Here is a 23,446-nt window from a genome sequence, read left to right on the forward strand (position 1 = left end):
AGAATGACATAATGAAGGGATTGCCCACATCTGTCCATGAAATAACCTTGGAGTCAATTGTCCAATTACTTTTGGTCCCTTTAAAAACACGGTGGCACATGTTAAGGAGCTGAAACTCCTAAACCCTTCATCCAATTTTAATGTGGATACCCTCAAATGAAAGCTGAAAGTCTGAACTTCAACTGCATCTGAATTGTTTTGTTTAAAATTCATTGTGGTAATGTCTAGAACCAAAATTAGAAAAATGTTGTCTCTGTCCAAATATATATGGACTTAACTGTATGGGACACATTACAGGTATGAGGAGCTATTTTTAAATGTTGATATTTCAGAGTTACTAGGGGTCAGAAAAAGAAGAGCCACCTTCACAGAATGCAGCCTTAGTGTTGCTGAAGGTGGCTCTTTAACTGAAAAACGCCTTCGGGGGTGATAGGTTCCCTTTAAGATCACTTAAGCCTTCTGATGCGGTAGAAGCGGCGGCGCACATTATTGATCCTAGCAAGATCATCACCGTGGCTCCTTTGAACTTTGTTACAAGACTTTGGTGTCTGAGGCTGACAGAAGAGGAACATTACATTGGGGACATTCCTCTAAAATCGCCGGTCATGCCGGAGTTAAGACCTTCGCCCTTATCTCACGATACTACTGGTGGCCTTCTCTGTGCCAAGATGTTGAGGAATTCTCTGCCTCCTGTCCTTCCTGTGCCAAGGCCAAGGTCCCAAGATGCTTACCCTCGGACCTATTGCTTCCTCTGCCTGTTTCATTGGCTCCCTGGCAACATATAGCCATGGACATTATCACCAACTTCCCTCGTTCCTCTCGTTGTACAGTTAATTTGGTGGTCGTGGACCGTTTCTGTAAAATGGCTCACTTTGTTCCCCTACCTAAGTTGCCTTTGGCTCCTGAGTTAGCAAAAGTGTTTATTCACCACATCTTCAGAATCCATGGATTTCCACGACATAACATGTCTGACCAAGTAGTCCAGTTTACATCCCGGGTTCTGGAGAGCTCTTTGCAAACTCATGGATGTATCTTTGGATTTCTCCTCTGCGTACCATCCTCAGACTAACGGTCAAGTAGAGCGAATTAACCGGTTGTTAACATCCAACCTGCGTCATTTTTCCAACGCTCATCAAGATGACTGGGTCGGCCTCCTTCCCTGGGCACAATTTGCTTATAACAACCACTCCAGTAAGTCTTCAACCAACTCTCTGTTTTTCACTGTCTTTGGGCAACATCCAGGTATTCCTCTTCCAGTATCATCAGCTTCTGGTGTGCCCGCAGCTGACTATTTATGGAGTTTTCCAAAATTTGGAAAGAGACCAAAGAAGCGCTCGAAAACACCAGAGATCAGATGAAGAGACATGCTGATGAGGCGTTTGGACTCTCCACCTTACTTACCTGGCGATAAGGTTTGGCTCTCTTCCAAATATATCAGACTGAAGATTCTCTCCTGCAAACTGGGTCCTCGTTACATTGGTCCTTTTGAGATTCTTGGATGCATCAATGATGTAGCCTATAAATTGAAGCTGCCTGCCTCACTTCGTATTCCCAATGTCTTCCATGTCTCTCTCCTTAAACCTGTAATACTTAGTCGGTTCCATTCAGCATCTGGCCCTACCCCTCAATTGGTTAGTACCAACAATGTCTTTGAGGTTAGGGACATACTGGCCATGAAGAAAATTAGGAGAACATTCTTTTTGATTGATTGGAGGGGTTTGGGTCCTGAGGAGAGCTCCAGGGAGCCACGGGAGAATATTGATGCACCCTGTATCGTTAAAAGGTTTCTGTATGATCACAGGAAAGGGGGATGTATGGAAGGGGGTACTGCTACAGCTGTGGCTGCGCGGTCCCCGACTGCATGTGCCGTGGTCGTCCGGTCCCCTACGGTGAGTGCTGTGTCCGTGCGGTCCCCCACTACTCATCCTCTTGTGCCTGCATCCCAGCGTGCTGATCATCGGCGCTTTCGGCACGCTCCCTCTGCGCCGTCAGCCTTGTGCACGACTGTGAGACTTCCTGCTTCGCGCATGGGCCTTAGGTCCTGGCCTTGCGCACACTCAATTCATTTTGCAGCTGTTTGCCTTGACCCGGAAGCACCGCAGGGCCAATGGAGCATATGCGCCAGGTATATCAGGCTGCCCTCCCTTAGTGGAGGTGCCCGATTACTGTGTATTTCCTTGTACCAGTACTTAGGCTCTCTCTCATGTTCTCTTCCGTGCCTTTGTCTACCCTGTGGTCATTAATTTTTCTTCCTTTGTGTCTCCTACAGCCCCAGTCTCCTCTGTCCGCTCCTGGTGGTCTCCTTTTCCTGCTCCGTTCCCTAGTTCCTATCTTCTTTGGATCCTGTCCCTAGCATCAGCCTCCCTCCTGTCCTACTTCCTCTGCTCCCTGTTTGTTTCCCTTCCACTGTCCACTCTGTTCCTTCCATTCTTAGTATTTTTGGTGCTTGTTTACCTCATTCCTTTAAGCCGCCCTTTGTTCCGGCATTCATGGTATTTGAATCCCCTGAGCCTGCCCCTAACAATCCCTGCATAGGGGTTGGTTCCGCCTGGTTAGCTCGCCCAGGGGAGGTTTGGTACCACGATCCAGAGGGTCCACTCTTGGAAGCTCGCCTCTCCTTGGCGTTACAGCAAGCAAAGCATTGCTGCAGGGAAAAAGATTCCACTCCCATAGAAAACAGATTGACCATATTTCAGCAAAATTTTTCACTTGCTCTCAAAGAAGTAGACGAATTCAGTCGTTCATCAAAACTGACTGTGCACGAGGCAATTTCTTAATGCCCTGAAATTGCTCCAGATGTTGCCCATGTGGTTACTGCTTTGCGACCAACCCAAGTTATTGTAGAGAGGTTGTTCTCTAGCCTTAAAATAATTAGGTCAGATTTGAGGCCGTCTATGAAGGAGGATCTGATGGAGGCGATACTATTTCTCAGAACAAATTCATAGACTGCACAAATGTTATTCAGTTTTTTTCACTTACTGCATAGTGCATAATAAATTGTAAATATGCAAAAATTTTTGGTTCTAACGTTGTGTTCCAATAAATATATTTTATGTTCTATCTAAATGATTTGACTATTGTATGTATCAAAATAATGATTGAAAGCCTTATGATAATATTTTCCTACAGTAAATTTATCACTTAAACTTAAACATGAGTCATGTATGAGGGAGTCAGAGTCGTGGAGTCGGTGTCATTGAAATTGAGGAGTCGGAGTTGGAGTCAGAGGTTTAGCTTTACCGACTCCACTGCCCTGGCTGTTATTGCACAGTCAGTAATGAAAATGATTTAGAAAAATGATTGTGCACATTTTTGCACTATAATTGTTTCTCCTGTACATCTTGAAGATTATAGCCTCCCAGAAAACCAGAATTAAACATGTATGGATTCCACATTGGGACTAATAAAATCATCCTGCAAAGAAACGAGCTCTCATAATAAGGTGATGGCTCTTGGAACATGGTAATAACCAAAATAATGTAGTAAAGATAGGTCCTTATGGACCAAACAGGCTTGGTTATTAAGGAGTTAAAGATGCATAAGATAGGTATCTTACTATATTACTACTATATTACTATATTATTTTACTTGGCAGGAAATTCAAGCATAAAGATAAGGCAGTGCTAATACCAAGACACTGGTACTTTTGTGGTTTGCAAAAGCAGAAGTGGAGAAGTCTTCTGTGAATTAGTAGTAATCTCCATGAAGATGGAACTTGCCTTTAAATGTGCCATTAGGATGCAGGCCAGGATTAATTAGGGGGGGTGATACATGGTTATGGATACTGCAGTTAAGAAGATCTGTATTATATTACAGAGGAGAGCAGGAAGAAGCATTAAGAATTCGAAACTGCGGCAGAGCTATAGATGATCACTGAGTGCAGAACACCATAGACAGTGCCACTTGGCCCAATTTGGTACAGACGAAGGGTAAGTGATATTAATGATATTTTTAAATTACGGAAAATATTCACCTTATCTGTGGGAGTGACAGGACAGTCCTTTTGGGTGGGATAGCGATAGTGTAGTAAATTGGCTCCACGTAGGATGGACTAATCTTTATTTTTAATAAAAAAAGGGGAGAAGCCAGCGCTGCTTATGGTCAGAACGCAATACATAAAGTGCATATGTACATATTGATTTCCAACTGTATTTCAAAATAAGACATTTAGCAACAAATTCTCATATGGGGCAGTCCTACTCTACGTTTTTTATATTCGCTGTGCCATTACGGCCTCCTAAATGTATTAAAAGCAAGACCACATTAAATGCAAACTGTATCTGAAGCGTTTCTGAATCACTCCCATGGAGCCATAAAAGGTGAGCACAGATAAAGGTTGACCTGGTCCGGACATAGCCATTTCAGTTCTAACCTCCACACTGTCTGACCAGCACCACAGATGAAGGGTGATACAGGCCCAGACACATGTGCACAATCAAATAGAGCCTGGGGCAGGGCAGGGCTGCTGTGTGTGTGCACAGCAGCTTAGATCAATCACAATGAACACAGAAAGAACGGCAAACATAACCCAGCACGCACGGCAACAGTGGTGGTCAGCCACAAACCAATATCAAGTAAAAAAAGGGGTGAAGCCAGCGCTGCATTTAATACATTTAGGAGGCCATAATGGCACAGCAAATATAAAAAACGAAGAGTAGGACTGCCCCATATGAAAATGCCTTGGCATGGCGGAGTGGCTCAAATAATTGATCAATTTTTTGCTAAATGTCTCATTTTGAAATAGAGTTGGAAATCAATATGTGCATATGCACTTTATGTATTGCGTTCTGACCATAAGCAGCGCTGGCTTCTCCCCTTTTTTTATTTAATTTTTATTTTTCTCTAATTTTATGCATCTTTGAATGTGGGCTGTGTGTGGTTGCAGTTTTTCATTGTTAGCTACATAATGAAAATGTTCTCTACATTGTACACCGGCCAGTAGAATGTCCTGTATATTGAATATCCGCCATTAATTTCTTTCCGTTGGAGCTATTTTATTTTTCTTTCCCATTGACATCCCCATATAAATTCTTGCTTACTCCATTTTAACCCCTTCCTGACATCCGACGTACTATCCCGTCCATGGGACCCGGGCCCCTATGCCCATGTACGGGATAGTACGTCTACCACAATCAGCGGTGCCCACGTGGTGAGCGCCGCTGATTGCGGTCGGGTGTCAGCTGATTATCACAGCTATCACCCGGCACAATGTGTCAGGGGCGGTCACGGACCGCCCCCGACACGTTAACCCCTTGCACACCGCGATCAAACATGATCGCGGTGTACCGGGGGTTAAAGGGAAGCATCGGCAGGGAGGGGGCTCCTTCCGTGCTTCCCTGAGCCCCCCACGGCAGCGCAATGTGCAGCGCTGCTGCGGGGGGCTCCTTTCCTGCAGGCCACCGAATCCAAGATGGCGACGGGGGCCTTCGGGGGCCTGCAGGAAGCTGGCTTCCTCAGTGCCTGCAAAGCGCAGGCATGAGGAAGCCTTCTGCACTGCCTGTGATAGATCGCTGATCTGTCACAGTGATCTGTGATGTGACAGATCAGCGATCTGTCACAGGACAGTGATGTCCCACCTGGGACTATTTAATAAAGTTAAAAAAAAATAAAAAAAAGTGTTAAAATAATTTTTAAAAAAATCACCAAATAAATTAGAAAAAAAAAATATTCCCCCAAATAAATCAATTTTTTGGAAATAAAAAAAACAACAATAAAGGTACACATATTAGGTATCGCCGCGTCCGTAACGACCCGCCCTATAAAACTGTCACATTAGTTAACCCCTTTAGCGAACCCCTTAAAAAATAAAAATAAAAAACGAAGCAAAAAATAATGATTTATTATCATACCGCCAAACAAAAAGTGTAATAACGCGCGATCAAAAAGACGCATATAAATATCCATGGTACCGCTGAAAATGTCATCTTGTCCCGCAAAAAATGAGCCACCAAACAGCATCATCAGCGAAAAAATAAAAAAGTTATAGCTCGCAAAATAAAGCGATGCAAAAATAATTATTTTTTATATAAAATAGTTTTCATTGCATAAAACCGACAAAACATAAAAAAATGACCTAAATGAGGTATCGCTGTAACCATACTGACCCGAAGAATAAAACCGCTTTATCAATTTTACCGTACGCGGAACGGTGTAAACGCACCCCCCCAAAAGAAATTAATGAAACGCTGGTTTTTGTTCATTCTGTGTCCCAAAAATCGGAATAAAAAGCGATCAAAAAATGTCACGTGCCCGAAGATCGTACCAATAAAAACCTCAACTCGTCCCGCGAAAAATAAGACCTCACATGACTCGGTGGGTCAAAATACGGAAAAATTATAGCTCTCAATATGTGGTGATGCAAAAACTATTTTTACAATAAAAAGCGTCTTTTAGCGTGCGACAGCTGCCAAATATAAAAACCGCCATAAATAGTAAATCAAACCCCCCGTTATCACCCCCTTAGTTAGGGAAAAATAATAAAATAAAAAAATGTATTTATTTCCATTTTTCCATTAGGGTTAAGGGTAGGGTTAGGGCTAGGGTTAGGGTTAGGGCTAGGGTTAGGGCTAGGGTTAGGGTTAGGGCTAGGGTTAGGGCTAGGGTTAGGGTTAGGGCTGAGATTATGGTTAGGGGTCTGTTGGGGTTCGGGTCGGAGTTAGAATTGGGGGTTTCCACTGTTTGGGCACATCAGGGGCTCTCCAAATGCAACATGGCGTCTGATCTCAATTCCAGCCAATTCTGAGTTGAAAAAGTCAAATGGTGCTCCTTCCCTTCCAAGCTCGACCATGCGCCCAAACAGTGTTTTACCCCCACCTGTAGGGTATCAGCCTACTCAGGACAAATTGCAAAACAATTTTTGGGGTCCAATTTCTCCTGTTACCCTTAGGAAAATAAAAAATTGGGGGCAAAAATATCAGTTTTGTGGAAAAAAATTATTTTTTTATTTTCACATCCGAGCGTTATAAACTTCTGTGAAGCACTTGGGGGTTCAAAGTGCTCACCACACATCTAGATAAGTTCCGTGGGGGGTCTAGTGTCCAAAATGGGGTCATTTGTGGGGAGTTTCAATAGTTTAGGTACATCAGGGGCTCTCCAAACGCACATGACACCCGCAGACCATTCCATCAAAGTCTGCATTCCAAAACGTCACTGCTTCCCTTCCGAGCCCCGACGTGTGTCCATACAGTAGTTTTGTCCCACATATGGGGCATCAGCGTACTCAGGACAAATTGGACAACAACTTTTGGGGTTCAATTTCTCCTGTTACCCTTGGGAAAATAAAAAAATTGGGGACTAATTGATCATGTTTGTGGAAAAAATACGATTTTTTTATTTTCATGCCCGGGCATTATAAACTTCTGTGAAGCCCTTGGGGGTTCAAAGTGCTCACCACACATCTAGATAAGCTCCTTAGGGGGTCTCGTTTCCAAAATGGGGTCATTTGTGGGGGTTTCCACTGTTTAGGTACATTAGGGGCTCTCCAAAGGCAACATGACACCCGCAGAACATTCCCTCAAAGCCTGCATTCCAAAACATCACTACTTCCCTTCCGAGCCTCGACGTGTGTCCATACAGTAGTTTTCTCCCACATATGGGGCGTCAGCATACTCAGGACAAATTGGACAACAACTTTTGGGGTTCAATTTCTCCTGTTACCTTTGGGAAAATAAAAAAATTGGGGACTAATTGATCATGTTTGTGGAAAAAATACGATTTTTTTATTTTCATGCCCGGGCATTATAAACTTCTGTGAAGCCCTTGGGGGTTCAAAGTGCTCACCACACATCTAGATAAGCTCCTTAGGGGGTCTCGTTTCCAAAATGGGGTCATTTGTGGGGGTTTCCACTGTTTAGGTACATTAGGGGCTCTCCAAAGGCAACATGACACCCTCAGCCCATTCCATCAAAGTCTGCATTCCAAAACGTCACTACTTCCCTTCCGAGCCCTGACGTGTGTCCATACAGTAGTTTTCTCCCACATATGGGGTGTCAGCGTACTCAGGACAAATTCGACAACAACTTTTGGGGTTCAATTTCTCCTGTTACCCTTGGGAAAATAAAAAAATTGGGGACTAATTGATCATGTTTGTGGAAAAAATACGATTTTTTTTATTTTCATGTCCTGGCATTATAAACTTCTGTGAAGCCCTTGGGGGTTCAAAGTGCTCACCTCACATCTAGATAAGTTCCTTAGGGGGTCTCGTTTCCAAAATAGGGTCATTTGTGAGGGGTTTCCACTGTTTAGGTACATCAGGGGTTTTCCAATCGCGACATGGTGTCCGATCTCAATTCCAGCCAAAAACGTCAAATGGCGCTGCTTCCCTTCCGAGCTCTGCCATGCGCCCAAATAGTGGTTTATCCCCACATGTGGGGTATCAGCGTACTCAGGACAAATTGCTCAATAACTTTTAGGATCCTGTTACCCTTGGAAAAATAAGAATTGAGGGTGAAAAGATCATTTTTGTGGAAAAAATATGATTTTTTAATTGTACGGCTTTATGTTATAAACTTCTGTGAAGCCCTTGGGGGTTCAAAGTTCTCACCACACATCTAGATAAGTTCCTTAGGGGGTCTAGTTTCCAAAATGGTGTCATTTGTGGGGGGTTTCTACTGTTTTGGTACATCAGGGGTTTTCCAATCGCGACATGGTGTCCGATCTCAATTCCAGCCAAAAACGTCAAATGGCGCTGCTTCCCTTCCGAGCTCTGCCATGCACCCAAATAGTGGTTTATCCCCACATATGGGGTATCAGCATACTCAGGACAAATTGCACAATAACTTTTAGGGTCCTGTTACCCTTGGGAAAATAAAAATTGGGGTGAAAAGATCATTTTTGTGGAAAAAATATGATTTTTTAATTGTACCGCTGTATGTTATAAACTTCTGTAAAGCCCTTGTGGGTTCAAAGTTCTCACCACATATCTAGATAAGTTCCTTGGGGGGTCTAGTTTCCAAAATGGGGTCACTGTTTACGTACATCAGGGACTCTCCAAACGTGACATGGCGTCCGATCTGAATTCCAGCCAATTTTGCATTGAAAAAGTCAAACGGCGCTCCTTCCATTCTGAGCTCTGCCATGCGCCGAAACAGTCGTCCCCCCCACATATCATTTATCAGCGTACTCAGGACAAATTGCACAATAACTTTTGCAGTCCAATTTCTCCTGTTACCCTTGGTAAAATAAAAAAATTGAACCTGAATTATTTTTTTTGTGAAAAGTTAGATGTTCATTTTTTTTTAAATATTCAAAAAATTCCTGTGACGCACCTAAAGGGTTAATAAACGTCTTGAATGTGGTTTTGAGCACCTTAAGGGGTGCAGTTTTTAGAATGGTGTCACTTTTGGGTATTTTCTATCATATAGACCCCTCAAAGTGGCTTCAAATGTGATGTGGTCCTAAAAATAAAATGGTGTTGTAAAAATGAGAAATCGCTGGTCAACTTTTAACCCTTATAACTTCCTAACAAAAATAAATTTTGGTTCCAAAATTGTGCTGATGTAAAGTAAACATGTGGGAAATGTTAGTTATCAAGTTTATTGTGTGCCGTATCTCTGTGATTTAAGGGCATAAAAATTCAAAGTTGGAAAATTGCGAAATTTTCAAAATTTTCGCCAAATTTCCGTTTTTCTCACAAATAAACGCAAGTTATTTGAATGAAATTTTACCACTAACATGAATTTCAATATGTCACGAGAAAACAATGTCAGAATCACCGGGATCCATGGAAGCGTTCCAGAGTTATGACCTCATAAAGGTACAGTGGTCAGAATTGTAAAAATTGGCCCGGTCATGAACGTGCAAACCACCCTTGGGGGTGAAGGGGTTAAAATATGGTCCAACGTCATCAGAATGCTCTCTATATTGGAAATACTGCTCTTTGTAATCTGGGGACATAAAACTCCTGTTCCAGCGATTGGTGGAGGGCCAAGTGGATGGTTTGCACCAATCCTGCAGTTGTCAAAGCTCGGAGGGAGCGCTTCTAATAATGACATTGGCTAATATGTAAGCTAAGGGTTTGTTTCACGTAATAAAGAAAATTTGCATATTTCCCAATACACAACTAAATCAGCTGAATGTATATGTCTTTCTTTATTACACACTGTAAACAGCTATGTGTAAACTAATGGACACCCAGCGCCTCCTACAGGCAATTGTTATTCCTGCATAAAGATGATCATAAAGTTTTGGGTTGTCTGTTGCACTAATCTCACTAAATGTTAGGAAAAGAAAAACAAATGTTGCTCAACTGTTAATCCCCCGCTGTAGCCTTTGTACGAGCAGTCTGACGAGGCAAGTGACCTCGGAGGTGATGCAAGTGTGTATGGCAAATGACTTCAGAGGCTGGTAATAAAGTTAGACAATCTAATCCCATGTTGGTACAAGATGTACAATATGCCTAGAAAAATAAATTAAAAATGTATATTTTGATGCCATGTTAGCGAGAAAAGTGGATGTAAATACTTTTATAGAAAAAAAGTAAAAAATACTCTAATTTTAGGAGTAATATCTTTATTGGCTAAACAGAATGAATTATAAGGGGGTAAACATCACATTGGTGGGGTCCGATATCTGGCACTTACACAGATCATTTGTTTGCCACTGTGGTGGCCTGAAGGAAACAGTGGCAGAAGAGAACGTCTGAGCACCCCGCCTCACCTCAGATCTCAGTGCTTGTTTCGCCCTTAGCTTCGGAGCCCCCATCACACTAAACTTAAAGAGGTTTTTACATTTTAAAAAAGTTGTCCCCAAACATCAAGAGTCATGTAAAAACAACATCAAACAGTATTCATCCTCCTCAGGTCTAGTGCCAACTTTCCTCTGCTGCTTTTAATTTAGTGTTTTGGCTGCGGCGGTGAAATCATGTTGACAACTCACATCGCCGCTGCTACCAATCAGTGTCTCTACTTATGTAGATGGCACAAGATGTTGAGCTCCGTGACTGACTGCAGTGGTGATGAGATCTGTGATGGGGACTCTGGGGCTGTTATTACAGTATGTCGGGGGACTCAGGGGCTATTATTACAGCATGTGGGGGGACTCAGGGGCCATTATTACTGTATATGGTGGTACGAACAGGCCATTATTACTGTATGTAGGGGGACTTAGGAGCCATTATTACTGTATGTGATGGTACTCATGGGCCATTATTACTGTATGTGGAGGAGTCAGGGGCCATTATTGCTACATGTGGGAGTACTCAGTGGCTATTACAGTATGTGGGGGTACTCAGGGATCATTATTACTGTATGTGGGGGGTCAGGGGCCATTATTACTGTATGTGGTGGAGACTTAGGAGTCATTATTACTGTATGTGAGGGAGTCATGGGCCATTATTGCTATATCTGGGGGTATTCAGGGGCTATTATTACTTTATGTGGGTGTACGCAGGGCCAATTATTACTGTATGTGGGGGTTCTCAGGTGGAATTCTTACTGTATGTGGCAGGGACTCAGGGGCCATTGTTACTGAACCAGCTCTACTCCCGAGCCCACTGAAATTTAGGGCCATGGCTACTACAATGGCAGTTCTGATACTGAGTTGAATGGTGGATCAGGGAGGACTACCTGCTCCATCATTGTATTAGGAACATACAACCAACTTTCTGGGACTGTTTCCCAAGTCTGGGAATGTCCCATTGGGTCTGGAACGGTTGTGAGGTATGCCACGGGGGCAAAAGTGTTGTAATGTATTTTACATGCTTTGCTCCTGACTCAGTCATTCATTTCTCTGTACTCCAAAATATAATTTTTTCTGATTACCCACTAATGGTGACAGACCGCGTCTTTTTTTTTTTTTTTTTTTTACATAGAAATATTTACATTTAACAGGGAATTAAAAGTGATTTTTATAGTTAAAGTAAATGTGTCACCAAAAAATGACCACTTGCTTAGATCACGTTTTTAGCTTAAATCTATTTTTTAAAGTTGGGTTTTATTTTTCATATTAGGATCTATTGAAATAAAATCTGAAATTTTTGTAATTTTCACACTAGGTATAATATTAAATTCCTAATTTTCTGTCCTCTGTCATTAACCCTATTACCTTGAATATAAATGATTCTGGTCATGTTCTAATCTGGAAAAAGCTCATTTTACAGGAAGGGGAGGGGGTGAGTTGTAATCACTGAATGTGGATAGTGGATAATATGTGATCTGCTGTATATAAGAGGTGTCACACCTTTCATTGTTATCCTTCATGTCATGATGAGACTGCTGAAAAGACACCTGTACAGAACAGGAAGTATGATCAGTACAGAACAGGAAGTATGATCAGTACAGAACAGTATTAGTGATCAGTGCAAAAATTAAAATATTTCTAATTTACACATATTAAACAATAGATGATTTTTTGATGACACATTCTCTTCAAGCAATTCAATCAGTTACCATTTTAGTTTAGTAAAATAACCGGATGCAGATAATTTGATGCAGATAAGAGCTAGATAATAGCAGCCAGATTGTTCTAATTATCTGCACTCATCACTAGAGATAAAATGCTTTGCTCCAGTATGAACAGTTTCAGAAGAAAAACTATTTTAATGCAGAATTTACAATATTAATATTTTTTGTAACTGTACAGTGGACTGACTCTGGACTTCTACAATGCTGGCATTTCCACCGGACACAATCGTCCAGCAGAAAAAACAGGATGTTGTCTACTTAATACCCATCGTAGTAAATTGTGACACATCGCTAGGACATCGGTTGGCCAACGTCTGGCCTCCAGACCATTCCTCAATGAAAGGGCCACACTGATACTTCAGTGCTCCATCCCTCCCTGTAGTTTTTCCCTGCACAGCAGAGCTTTGGCCATCCAGATGTGCAGGGAACTGCAGCTGGCCTCATTACCTGCACTGCAGCGGCGGCTCGGAATGCTCCTATGCAAAGGAACAACTGTGAAGCTGCAACGTGGGCCTTTCATTCTCAGGATCAAAGAGGCTCAAAAAGATTGGAATCCCAATGATAATTAAGTGATGGTAAATCCTAACAATGTCCCGTCACTCTCAAGATTAGTGGTCACCAAGGCTGGTCCTTCAGTGATGATGGAATATGGTAGCTATTTGTCATCATTTATCGAGTTGAGAATACCCTTGGCAGGTCCATGCTGAGGATAAAAGGCTAAATACCCTAGTAGAATTTCTTTTCCTTCTCATTGTATCGGTCCTTGGTTTTAAAAGGGTTGTCTAATATCAGGGTGTTATGGCTTACATTGGCATCACATAAAAGAACCAACCTCGTCTCTACAGTATGTGCCAAACTGGAGAGTGGTTCTGTAGGAGATGCTCTCATTCGGCAGGTACATTAGGTCAATGTATTACGTGAATGGACATTTGAATGAGGCTCTGGAATTCTCTTCCTGAGGAAGTGGTGATGGCCAACTCACTGAATGAATTTAAGAAAGGAATGGATGCTTTTCTTGTGAGCAACAGTATAGAAGGTTACGAATAACATAATATTATAGGTAGATGGTTGACTCAGCTTAGGGGAAGGAATTATTTTCCCTATGGAGAAAATTGGCTTCTACTCTGTGGGTTTTTTGCCTTCCCCAGGATAACAATGCAGAACAGCTGCACTAAAAATAGGCTGAACTAGATGGACATAAGGTCTTCCTTCAGCCTTAAAAACTGTTACTATGTTACATGTAATCTTACCAGTGATTTATTAGCAAGGGTTGCTTGATTATAGCACTACCACCTGGACCTGCTCCTGTGATGTGTTATTCTGTCACCAGGTGCCGCAGTCTTCATTCTTTTGGCGGCACTGGTGATAGAGGAGACATCAGGAACAGAAGCTCTGGACAGCGCAAACTCTGTCCAGTCAGAAATGCAAGGGTGGCTGGGACCTGTAATACAGTTCAGTCTGGCAGTATGGGTTTGTGCTGTTTGTCAGGAGTAATCAGCTCTCTGTTGTGGCCAATGGGACAGCAGTACAACCTTCTAAAACTCCTAGCATACTTTTGTGAGGTGACAGATATTAAACTCTATTCCAGCCTTAATTTTTTCACACTTCTGACCTCAACTCATGTGTAGACTATCCTTCTGCCTTTCTTCCTGTCCCTGACCTCCTAGTATTCACACAACTTCCTAACTATCCTCTGCCAGCCCACTCCACTGGCCAAAAGCTACTTTATGGACCCAATCTAGGGGCTTCTGTGCAAGTCCACATACCTGTACAGGAGTTAAAGGGTAAAGACTAGGGAAACTCCTGGGTTATGTTTGACAGAGCGGCTTGCACTAAACCTGTTGTTGGAAGCCCTATGAAGAGCTTGTAGGCTACCATCCATAGTTCCCCCACGTCAAAAACCTCTGTTAACCTGCTTTAAATACCTCATAAAAAGCAATAACTCTAGCCAAACTATAATTTGAAAGGTTTTCCTGCCCCTTTAACCCCTTAAGCCCCAAGGGTGGTTTGCACGTTAATGACCAGGCCAATTTTTACAATTCTGACCACTGTCCCTTTATGAGGTAATAACTCTGAAACGCTTCCATGGATCCCGGTGATTCTGACATTGTTTTCTCGTGACATATTGTACTTCATGTTAGTGGTAAAATTTCATTCAAATAACTTGCGTTTATTTGTGAAAAAAACGGAAATTTGGTGAAAATTTTGAAAATTTCGCAATTTTCCAAATTTTAATTTTTATGCCCTTAAATCACAGAGATACGGCACACAAAAAACTTGATAAGTAACATTTCCCACATGTTTACTTTACATCAGCACAATTTTGAAACCAAAATTTTTTTGTTAGGAAGTTATAAGGGTTAAAAATTGACCAGCGATTTCTCATTTTTGCAACACCATTTTATTTTTACGGACCACATCACATTTGAAGCCACTTTGAGGGGTCTATATGATAGAAAATACCCAAAAGTGACACCATTCTAAAAACTGCACCCCTTAAGGTGCTCAAAACCACATTCAAGAAGTTTATTAACCCTTTAGGTGCGTCACAGGAATTTTTTGAATATTTAAAAAAAAAAATGAACATTTAACTTTTTTTCACAAAAAAATACTTCAGGTTCAATTTTTTTATTTTACCAAGGGTAACAGGAGAAATTGGACTGCAAAAGTTATTGTGCAATTTGTTCTGAGTACGCTGATACCTGATATGTGGGGGGAACCACTGTTTCGGCGCATGGCAGACCTCAGCAGGGAAGGACTTTGACTTTTTCAATGCAAAATTGGCTGGAATTCAGATCGGACGCCATGTCGCGTTTGGAGAGCCCCTGATGTACCTAAACAGTGGAAACCCCGCCAAGTGACCCCATTTTGGAAACTAGACCCCCAAGGAACTTATCTAGATATGTAGTGAGAACTTTGAACCCACAAGGGCTTCACAGAAGTTTATAACGTACAGCGGTACAATTAAAAAATCATATTTTTTCCACAAAAATGATCTTTTCACCCCCAATTTTTATTTTTCCAAGGGTAACAGGTCCCTAAAAGTTATTGTGCAATTTGTCCTGAGTACGCTGATACCCCATATGTGGGTGTAAATGACTATTTGGGCGCATGACAGAGCTCAGAAGGGAAGCAGCGCCATTTTACGTTTTTGGCTGGAATTGAGATCGGACACCATGTTGCGATTGGAAAACCCCTGATGTACCAAAACAGTGGAAATCCCCCACAAATGACACCATTTTGGAAACTAGACCCCCCAAGGAACTTATCTAGATGTGTGGTGAGAACTTTGAACCCCCAAGGGCTTCACAGAAGTTTATAACATACAGCCGTACAATTAAAAAATCATATTTTTTCCTCAAAAATGATCTTTTCACACTCAATTCTTATTTTTCCAAGGGTAACAGGACCCTAAAAGATATTGTGCAATTTGTCCTGAGTGTGCTGATACCCCACATGTGGGGGTAAACCACTATTTGGGCGCATGGCAGAGCTCGGAAGGGAAGCAGCGCCATTTGACGTTTTTGGCTGGAATTGAGATCGGACACCATGTCGCGTTTGGAAAGCCCCTGATGTACCAAAACAGTAGAAACCCCCCACAAATGACACCATTTTGGAAACTATACCCCCAAAGGAACTTATCTAGATGTGTGGTGAGCACTTTGAAACCCCCAGTGCTTCACAGAAGTTTATAACGCCCGGGCATGAAAATAAAAAAATCGTATTTTTTCCACAAACATGATCATTTAGTGACCAATTTTTTCATTTTCCCAAGGGTGCAAGGAGAAATTGGACCCCGAAAATTGTTGTGCAATTTGTCCTGAGTACGCTGATACCTCATATGTGGGATAAAACTACTGTATGGGCACACGTCGGGGCTCGGAAGGGAAGTAGTGACGTTTTGGAATGCAGACTTTGATGGAATGGTCTACGGGTGTCATGATGCTTTGGAGAGCCCCTAATGTACCTAAACAGTGGAAACCCCCCACAAATGACCCCATTTTGGAAACTAGACCCCCTAAGGAACTTATCTAGATGTGTGGTGAGCACTTTGAACCCCCAAGGGCTTCACAGAAGTTTATAATGCCCAGGCATGAAAATAAAAAAATCGTATTCTTTCCACAAACATGATCAATTAGTCTCCAATTTTTTTATTTTCCCAAGGGTAACAGGAGAAATTGGACCCCAAAAGTTGTTGTCCAATTTGTCCTGAGTACACTGATACCTCATATGTGGGAGAAAACTACTGTATGGGCACACGTCGGGGCTCGGAAGGGAAGTAGTGACGTTTTGGAATGCAGACTTTGATGGATTGGTCTGCGGGTGTCATGTGTGTTTGGAGAGCCCCTGATGTACCTAAACTATTGAAACTCCCCACAAGTGACTCCACTTTGGAAACCAGACCCCCGCAGCAGCGCTGCACATTGCGCTGCAGTGGGGGGCTCAGGGAAGCACGGAGGGAGCCCCCTCCCTGCCGATGCTTCCCATTAACCCCCGGTACACCGCGATCGTGTTTGATCGCGGTGTACAAGGGGTTAACGTGTCGGGGTGGTCCGTGACCACCCCTGACACATTGTGCCGGGTGTCAGCTGTGATAATCAGCTGACACCCGGCCGCGATCAGCAACGCTCACCACGTGGGCGCCGCTGATCGCATTAGACGTACTATCCCGTCCTTGGGAATTAAGTCCCAGGGCACATGGACGGGATAGTACGTCTAATGGCAGAAAGGGGTTAAAAATGATCAATGTTAGATCGATGGGTGTTTACTTCTTGGCGCTAATCAGCTTTTTGAAGGGGACACTTTGCTCTGAGCACCTTGAGATTTTATGTACTATTCAGGCTTTGGTAGTTGGGATTTGGATGTTTCGCCCCCAGCAGTTCGCCCCGGATACATTTCGCCCCCGCACATTTCGTCCCCAGCATTTGGCCCACAGGATGTTTTGCCCTGCACATTTCACCCCTGCACATATCGCCCCTAGCAATCCCCTAGCAGTTCGCCCCCGGATGTTTCGCCCCCAGCAGTTCACCCCCAGATGTTTCGCCCTCGGAAGTTCACTCCCGGATGTTTCGCCCCCGGCAGTTCGCCCCTGTTTCGCCCACAGCGGTTCGCCCCTGGATGTTTCGCCCCCAGCAGTTCACCCCGGATGTTTCGCCCCCGGATTTTTTGCCCACGGATGTTTCCCCCAGCAGTTCGCCCCCGGATGTTTCGCGCCCAGATGTTTCGCCCCCAGCAGTTTGCCCCCAGATGTTTCACCTACAGCATTTTGTCCCTGGATGTGTCACCATCTGATGTTTGTCCCTAGCATTTTGACCCCAGATGTTTCACCCTCAGCTTTTGGGGTCAACATGCAGGGAACTCAACATCTAGGGCTGAACATACCTGGGGATAAAATTTACAGGACCCCAATTGCTGGGGATTTTTGTGGCTGCCTTTTCAGCAGCTCTACTGGCTGGCCTTAAAGGAGTATTATCACCCTAGAGCACAAAAAACTGACATACTTACCTGTCGCAACTGCAGCTCCTTGGGTCCCGGAGTGCAGTCTAGCGGTTCCCCGTGATGTCTTCTCCTGCTTCTGGCTGTCTTTTCATCTTGCCTGGATCACTGATTCATGAAGCATGATGAATGCCGCGGCAGTGAGGCCGAATGTCTCCTGGCTGCTCACTGACGTGACATCACTCCTGCCCCATTCATCAGTCAATCCAGGGGGCAGGATGCCTCGCCTGTCACCAAAACACTGCTGCGCATGCGCAGCGCCGCGATGAGATCAGGCAGAAGAAGAGGACGCTGGGAAGGAGAGGTCTCGTGGTGGCCTCTGGATCCAGCATGGTGATCGCCAGCCCACACAGTCAGGAGATCTGGCAAAGATGAGCAGAAGACCTCTAGGTAAGTACCAGGAGGGGAAGATCGGCATCATGCTTACCGCAACCTGATTGCTGAAAGCATGCTGCCTTATTTTGCTGTTTGGCATGAGAATACCCCTTTAATGCAGGCTATGTATGGAAGCAGGGGGACTGTTGACTGACTACAGGGTTAATCCCACCAACCATCTCTGCAGAACTGAGATATTGGCTTAGCTGAACTAAGGTGGTGGTTAACCAGCTTCTACAGAACCTCTTTATCAGGTCTTCAGAAGGGGGGTTTTGGGAATAGCCCTCACAGAACACTCTGCCAGTATACCAAAGAATGGAGCAGCAGATAAAAGTGGTATTCTCACTTCAGGATCCCTTTTTCTATTGATGCCCATTCCTCAGATTAGGCCAAGAATAGGGTCCAGTTGGATTCTGCATTGAACCAGCTGTTTATCAGCAGCTTTCAGCACCAACGACAAGGACAAGTGACTGGAAGCTGCAGCCATAGTTCTCCATGATTTCAGTGAGATCCAGGGAAGATGTGACAGCGCATGGTAAAGAGCTGATCCACCGTGACATGCCTTACACAGGGGCATTCACTGCTCTGTGCAGAGAAATGCATGATCTGGATGGGACTTTGTTGTGTGCATCCGGTCTTTCAGTAACAAACGGCCCTTTGGGGACAACCATTAACTTGGTGTGGCCCTTGGTGATTATGAGTTTGACACCCCTGATCTAAGACAAGTGACCATCATTTTACTGTCATGTACTAGTGGTGTTACACTTAATGGCTTCTTTTTGTCATCCATTATATATCATACTATACCTAGTGATGAGCAAACCCGATCTGGAAAGTTCAGGGTTCGTATCGAACATTGCCTACTCGGGTTCAACTACACTGACCCCAAACAGGCAATGTTCGGAGTTTGCTCATCAGAAAATAAAAATCGCTTCTCTCCCCTTTGCTGAGGTCCCGACCTGTGTGGAGGGTCTTCTTGACCAAGGGAATCCCTAGCTAGGAATTCTGAAAGGTATTCCCTCGGGTACGATGACATATTCACACAATGTGGAAGTGCATGGAAGAGGACTGAAGAGGACCCTCCGCGTCTGCCGGTACCTCAGCAAAGGGGTAAGTAACTGTATATTTTCTTTTTACTATCTGGTCAGTGATGAGGATGTGGTGGACAGATTCTCCACTCCTCTGAGTCTCCATACCCATTGAGTTCATAGGAGATGATAGTTTGGAGGTGCTGAACCCGAACCTAGATTTTCTTGTGTTTGGGACGGAACTGCCCGAACTGAACTTCAGCAGGTTCATTTCTCACTAATCTTATTTTGGGTCTAAGATGTATAAATGTGATCAAGTTACTATTTTTTTAATTCCAAAACTTTGACTTTTCTAGATAAGTAACTTTACAAACAGACAGAAAAATATTATCAAATATTATTAAACTACTGCGATAATCGCCAGCAAAACCGCTAGTCTGAAAGAGGCCTGATAGTTGCACGTCCTGTGTAGCCACTCCCCCTAGAGTCCGTCCACAAGTTCTGCTACTAAGGTGAAACTACCTCCTTAGTAGCCACTGAAATCTTGCATCACATGGAGCCTGCTGCTGGAACTTGGATGGGACTTCTCACACAGAAGTAAAGTTGCTGGAAGGGGGTTGCCATTGGAAAAGAAGATCAGTGCCACAGGTACTATAACATAGCAAAACTTGTTTGTTTTTTTTGTTTTTTTTAGAGTTACGCTTTAACTGTAAAAATTAAAACTGTTAAACAAGAAACATAAAAGGTAGAGAGGGGGAAGAGTTAGAGAAAAAGAGGAAAGAAAAGAAAAATTGCAGGTGTTAATGTTTGAATTATTTTACAGCTAAATATGTGACCATCAACTAAAATTCAAAGCTGTAGGCGATGCCTCTCAGATAATCTATTAAGCTTCTATTGTTGAAATCTTGCACAATACGCTTAACCCTTGCTGAAATTGCAGCGTATTTTTTGTTTCTTGCAGTGGTGGGATTTCCTGCTATTATCTGAATAATTTCTAAACTGTGGAGCTCTTGCTGATGTTTCAGACAGTTAATGAACCGGTATATATTTGGGAAAAGAGTACATGATTCTTGAAGGCTACGGTGCCATCCTTCAACATCATTATTTGTTCGCTGTTGATCATTTAATGTTCGTTCATACATATTCCAAAGTTGAACTGGAAACAAAGGTGCCTGACGTCCTCTGCAAGTCATTCGACCAATATAGGTATCTTCAAAATAATTGGCAATGGGTATGGCTTCTTGTGGAAAGTCAGGATTTTCCATTAACTCTTCAAATGAAGGCACAACATTCTGTGGTGGTAGAAAGGCCAGGGCAGGTATCATGCGTATCCAACGAGCAAATTCATGGTCACCTTGATATTGCACCTTGAGTCCTTCATTTTGAACTTTACGCCAAACTGACTGTGATAGGTGGAAGAAGCAACCGGTCTTCTCGAGGTTGGGGAATTCACACTCAAATGCCTGGATTGCAGCTAGTTCAAAATCCAACATCAGGTTGTGTGGCTGCAATCCAGGCTGCAAGTTCTTCAGCTCTTGTAGCAATCTCTGGTATGTTGAACGGCTCTTGTCCATCAGCAAGGCGTACACTACAGGAACAACAAGGCTGCTGTGGACTACATGGATTGTAGAAAGTTGCTTGAACAGGGATGGTGTAGTGGAAAACATGCCATCAGCAAACCACTCTTTACTTTGGGCCAGTAGATGGAGAGTGTCTCTTGTTCCAAATATCAAGATACGGCTGAGTCAACTTCCTAATTAAAAGTGAAAGTATTAGTACAGGAAATAATGAGAAACAAAATAAAAAGTAACAAGTAGCAGACAGAGAATTTCGGGATGAATTCACACTAAATTTTCCTAATCAGAAGCATCCGTTGTTCATATCTCACATTAAAAACTCACATTTAGCTTCAGATTTTCTGATTTTATAACAGAAACGTAAAACTGAAGCAAAATGTGGTGTGATGGGGCTAAACAATAGCTTTTTCTACGACAATTATTGTCCCAGTGGAAAATGATATATTCCTGTTTAAAAATGCTTCCAAGCTTAAAAAAAGTCACATTTTCAAAGTCGTGAAAGGATTAACGGCGGCAGAAACTAGCAAAATGCAGAATTCCATGATAATAAAAGGTTTACATCAGAAAAAACGAGCAAACATGTAAGAAGTATTTGTGAAAAAAAGCATACTAACTCAATGGTTCATTAGGTCGGGGTCATATGCAGCGTAAATGTCTAAATCCCATCCACATGCTGATGAAAAAATGCACAGTTAAAAAAATGACATGCAGTGCAGCAGTGGTGGACCAGCCATGTAGGCAGAGGACGCCACTGCCCCCAGGCCATCAGGGGGCCTGCCACCAAGGAGTGTTATACGTCCATGAACATCGGGCACCCTGGCTCTACCATGCTCTGTTAGGTGCCTGTCACCGACTGGAGCTTGGCAAGGATAAATTTATACTCACCGCCTGCTGCTGCGCTGCTTTCCTCACTCTGCTTTGATGCAGATCCTGAGACGTGAGGGATCACATGATTGTATACATCATTGCATGTCATGTATTAAAGCAGAGGACCGCATCGTGTGGCAGCAGGTGGTGAATATTAATTCACCCCCTGCCAAGCTCCGGTAGGTGACAGGCACCTACCGAAGCATGGTGTACCCTCTTCCCAATACTAATTCAGCATTGGAACTTCATTTTAGGCTGTTGGCAGGGGGCATTCCATCGTGGAGGAAGGGGGGCCCAGGCCCCTTCAAAACTTTGCTATGGGGCCTGGGCCAAACTACTTATGTCCCTGCATGTGAATGTATGCTGCCATTATGCAAAAAAGATTCCAGCCATTCAGACAAGGGGCTAAAATCTCGTACTAAAACCTGCACCTAAATCCATAGAACTAAATAGGGATTTTGGTGTAGAATTATCTACACCAGAATAGCTGTAGATCTACAGTCATGGACAATCCACAGAAGTTAGGAGACATGTTAATGAATCCTTGAGGTCCATTCACATGCACTAAGTAGTTGCAGCAGACGATCTGCAGCTAATTTATAGCAGAAAATTCTACACTAAATTTGACATCTAGTGATGCGGGTTTGATGCGACAACCTTGTCCTCTGGCTGTGATTGACAATGGCTGGATATCTGCAAATCATGGTTGGTGGACAAGGTTACCACTCTGCTTGTGAACATGGCAAACCACTGTATCTTAAAGGCAGGACTTCTACTTTGAAGCTGAGCAGAAAATCAGACTGCAACTAAACAAGTGAGGCATAGTTGGAATCAGTAGGCCTCACCCTACATTACACTATTCTCAAAGTTTCCCTTTAAGGCAAAATAATCACATAGTATTCTATATCAGGACTTTGCAATAGATAATTTTTCACATTTGTGCAATATAAACTTTGCAATAATTTTGCATAATGGAAATGTTAAATGCTTACCAGAGTCATGCAGAAGTAACTGCTGCTGGATACCATCAATATTAATCCCCTGGAACTCCTGGGGAATAACAAGTTGATCAAGAATTTGGGGCAACCTTGGAATATTGCCACGTTGCCTTGATAATTGTATTGTTCTCTTCAGTGATGCTTTCCTTGGGAGAAGTGCTACAACATTAGAATGGGCTCCTGAAATGACTTCTGTGAGAATCTGTTGTGGTGTCTCCTGTGTTGTCCTTGCCCTGGTGACCGCCTCATTGACAAGTCGGATTGCTTCAGGTCTTGCTGCTTGTGCTGCGTGGTTGTGGGGATTGGTTACTTTCACCACTCAACCAGATGCTTCTTTGGTCCAAACACGTCCCTTGAAAGTCGACCATTTTTTACACACCCAGATGGAATGGACATTGTGAGCCGTTCGTTTGGATAATACGTAAATGTGATTCTCGTAGACCAACTTCTTCTTCCCATGTTGGGATAGAACTGAATTAATACTTGTAGAAAGTGAATTGCTGTGGAAGCTGACTGATGTTTTGTGCTAGTGCACCTCTCTCTTTGTAGAGATTTTAGATACTGCTATATTCTGATGTAAAGATGGAATAAGAGCTAGTCTAATGTAACTTGCAGGACACCTGACATGAAAATTGTTACATCTGCAACAAAACTTGCAAAAAAGCAGCTCAGTGCTGGGTCAGGTAAAAGTTCACAAATTGTTT

The 23,446-nt window shown here is 43.1% G+C and overlaps 1 protein-coding gene across 1 annotated transcript in view; it reads left to right on the top strand.

The window, feature by feature from the left end:
* Positions 1 to 1,022: 1,022 nt before the first annotated feature.
* Positions 1,023 to 23,446, top strand: part of LOC141051644 (C5a anaphylatoxin chemotactic receptor 1-like) — a 28,227-nt gene continuing 5,803 nt past the window's right edge. The window contains exon 1 of the mRNA XM_073548660.1: positions 1,023 to 1,191. Within this exon, the coding sequence (XP_073404761.1) occupies positions 1,023 to 1,191 (169 nt within the window). The remainder of the gene's footprint in view (positions 1,192 to 23,446) is intronic.

This window comes from Dendrobates tinctorius, unplaced genomic scaffold (genome assembly GCF_039654945.1).
Source record: "Dendrobates tinctorius isolate UK_male_01 unplaced genomic scaffold, ASM3965494v1 ptg000158l, whole genome shotgun sequence".
NCBI classification, from domain to species: Eukaryota; Metazoa; Chordata; class Amphibia; order Anura; family Dendrobatidae; genus Dendrobates; species Dendrobates tinctorius.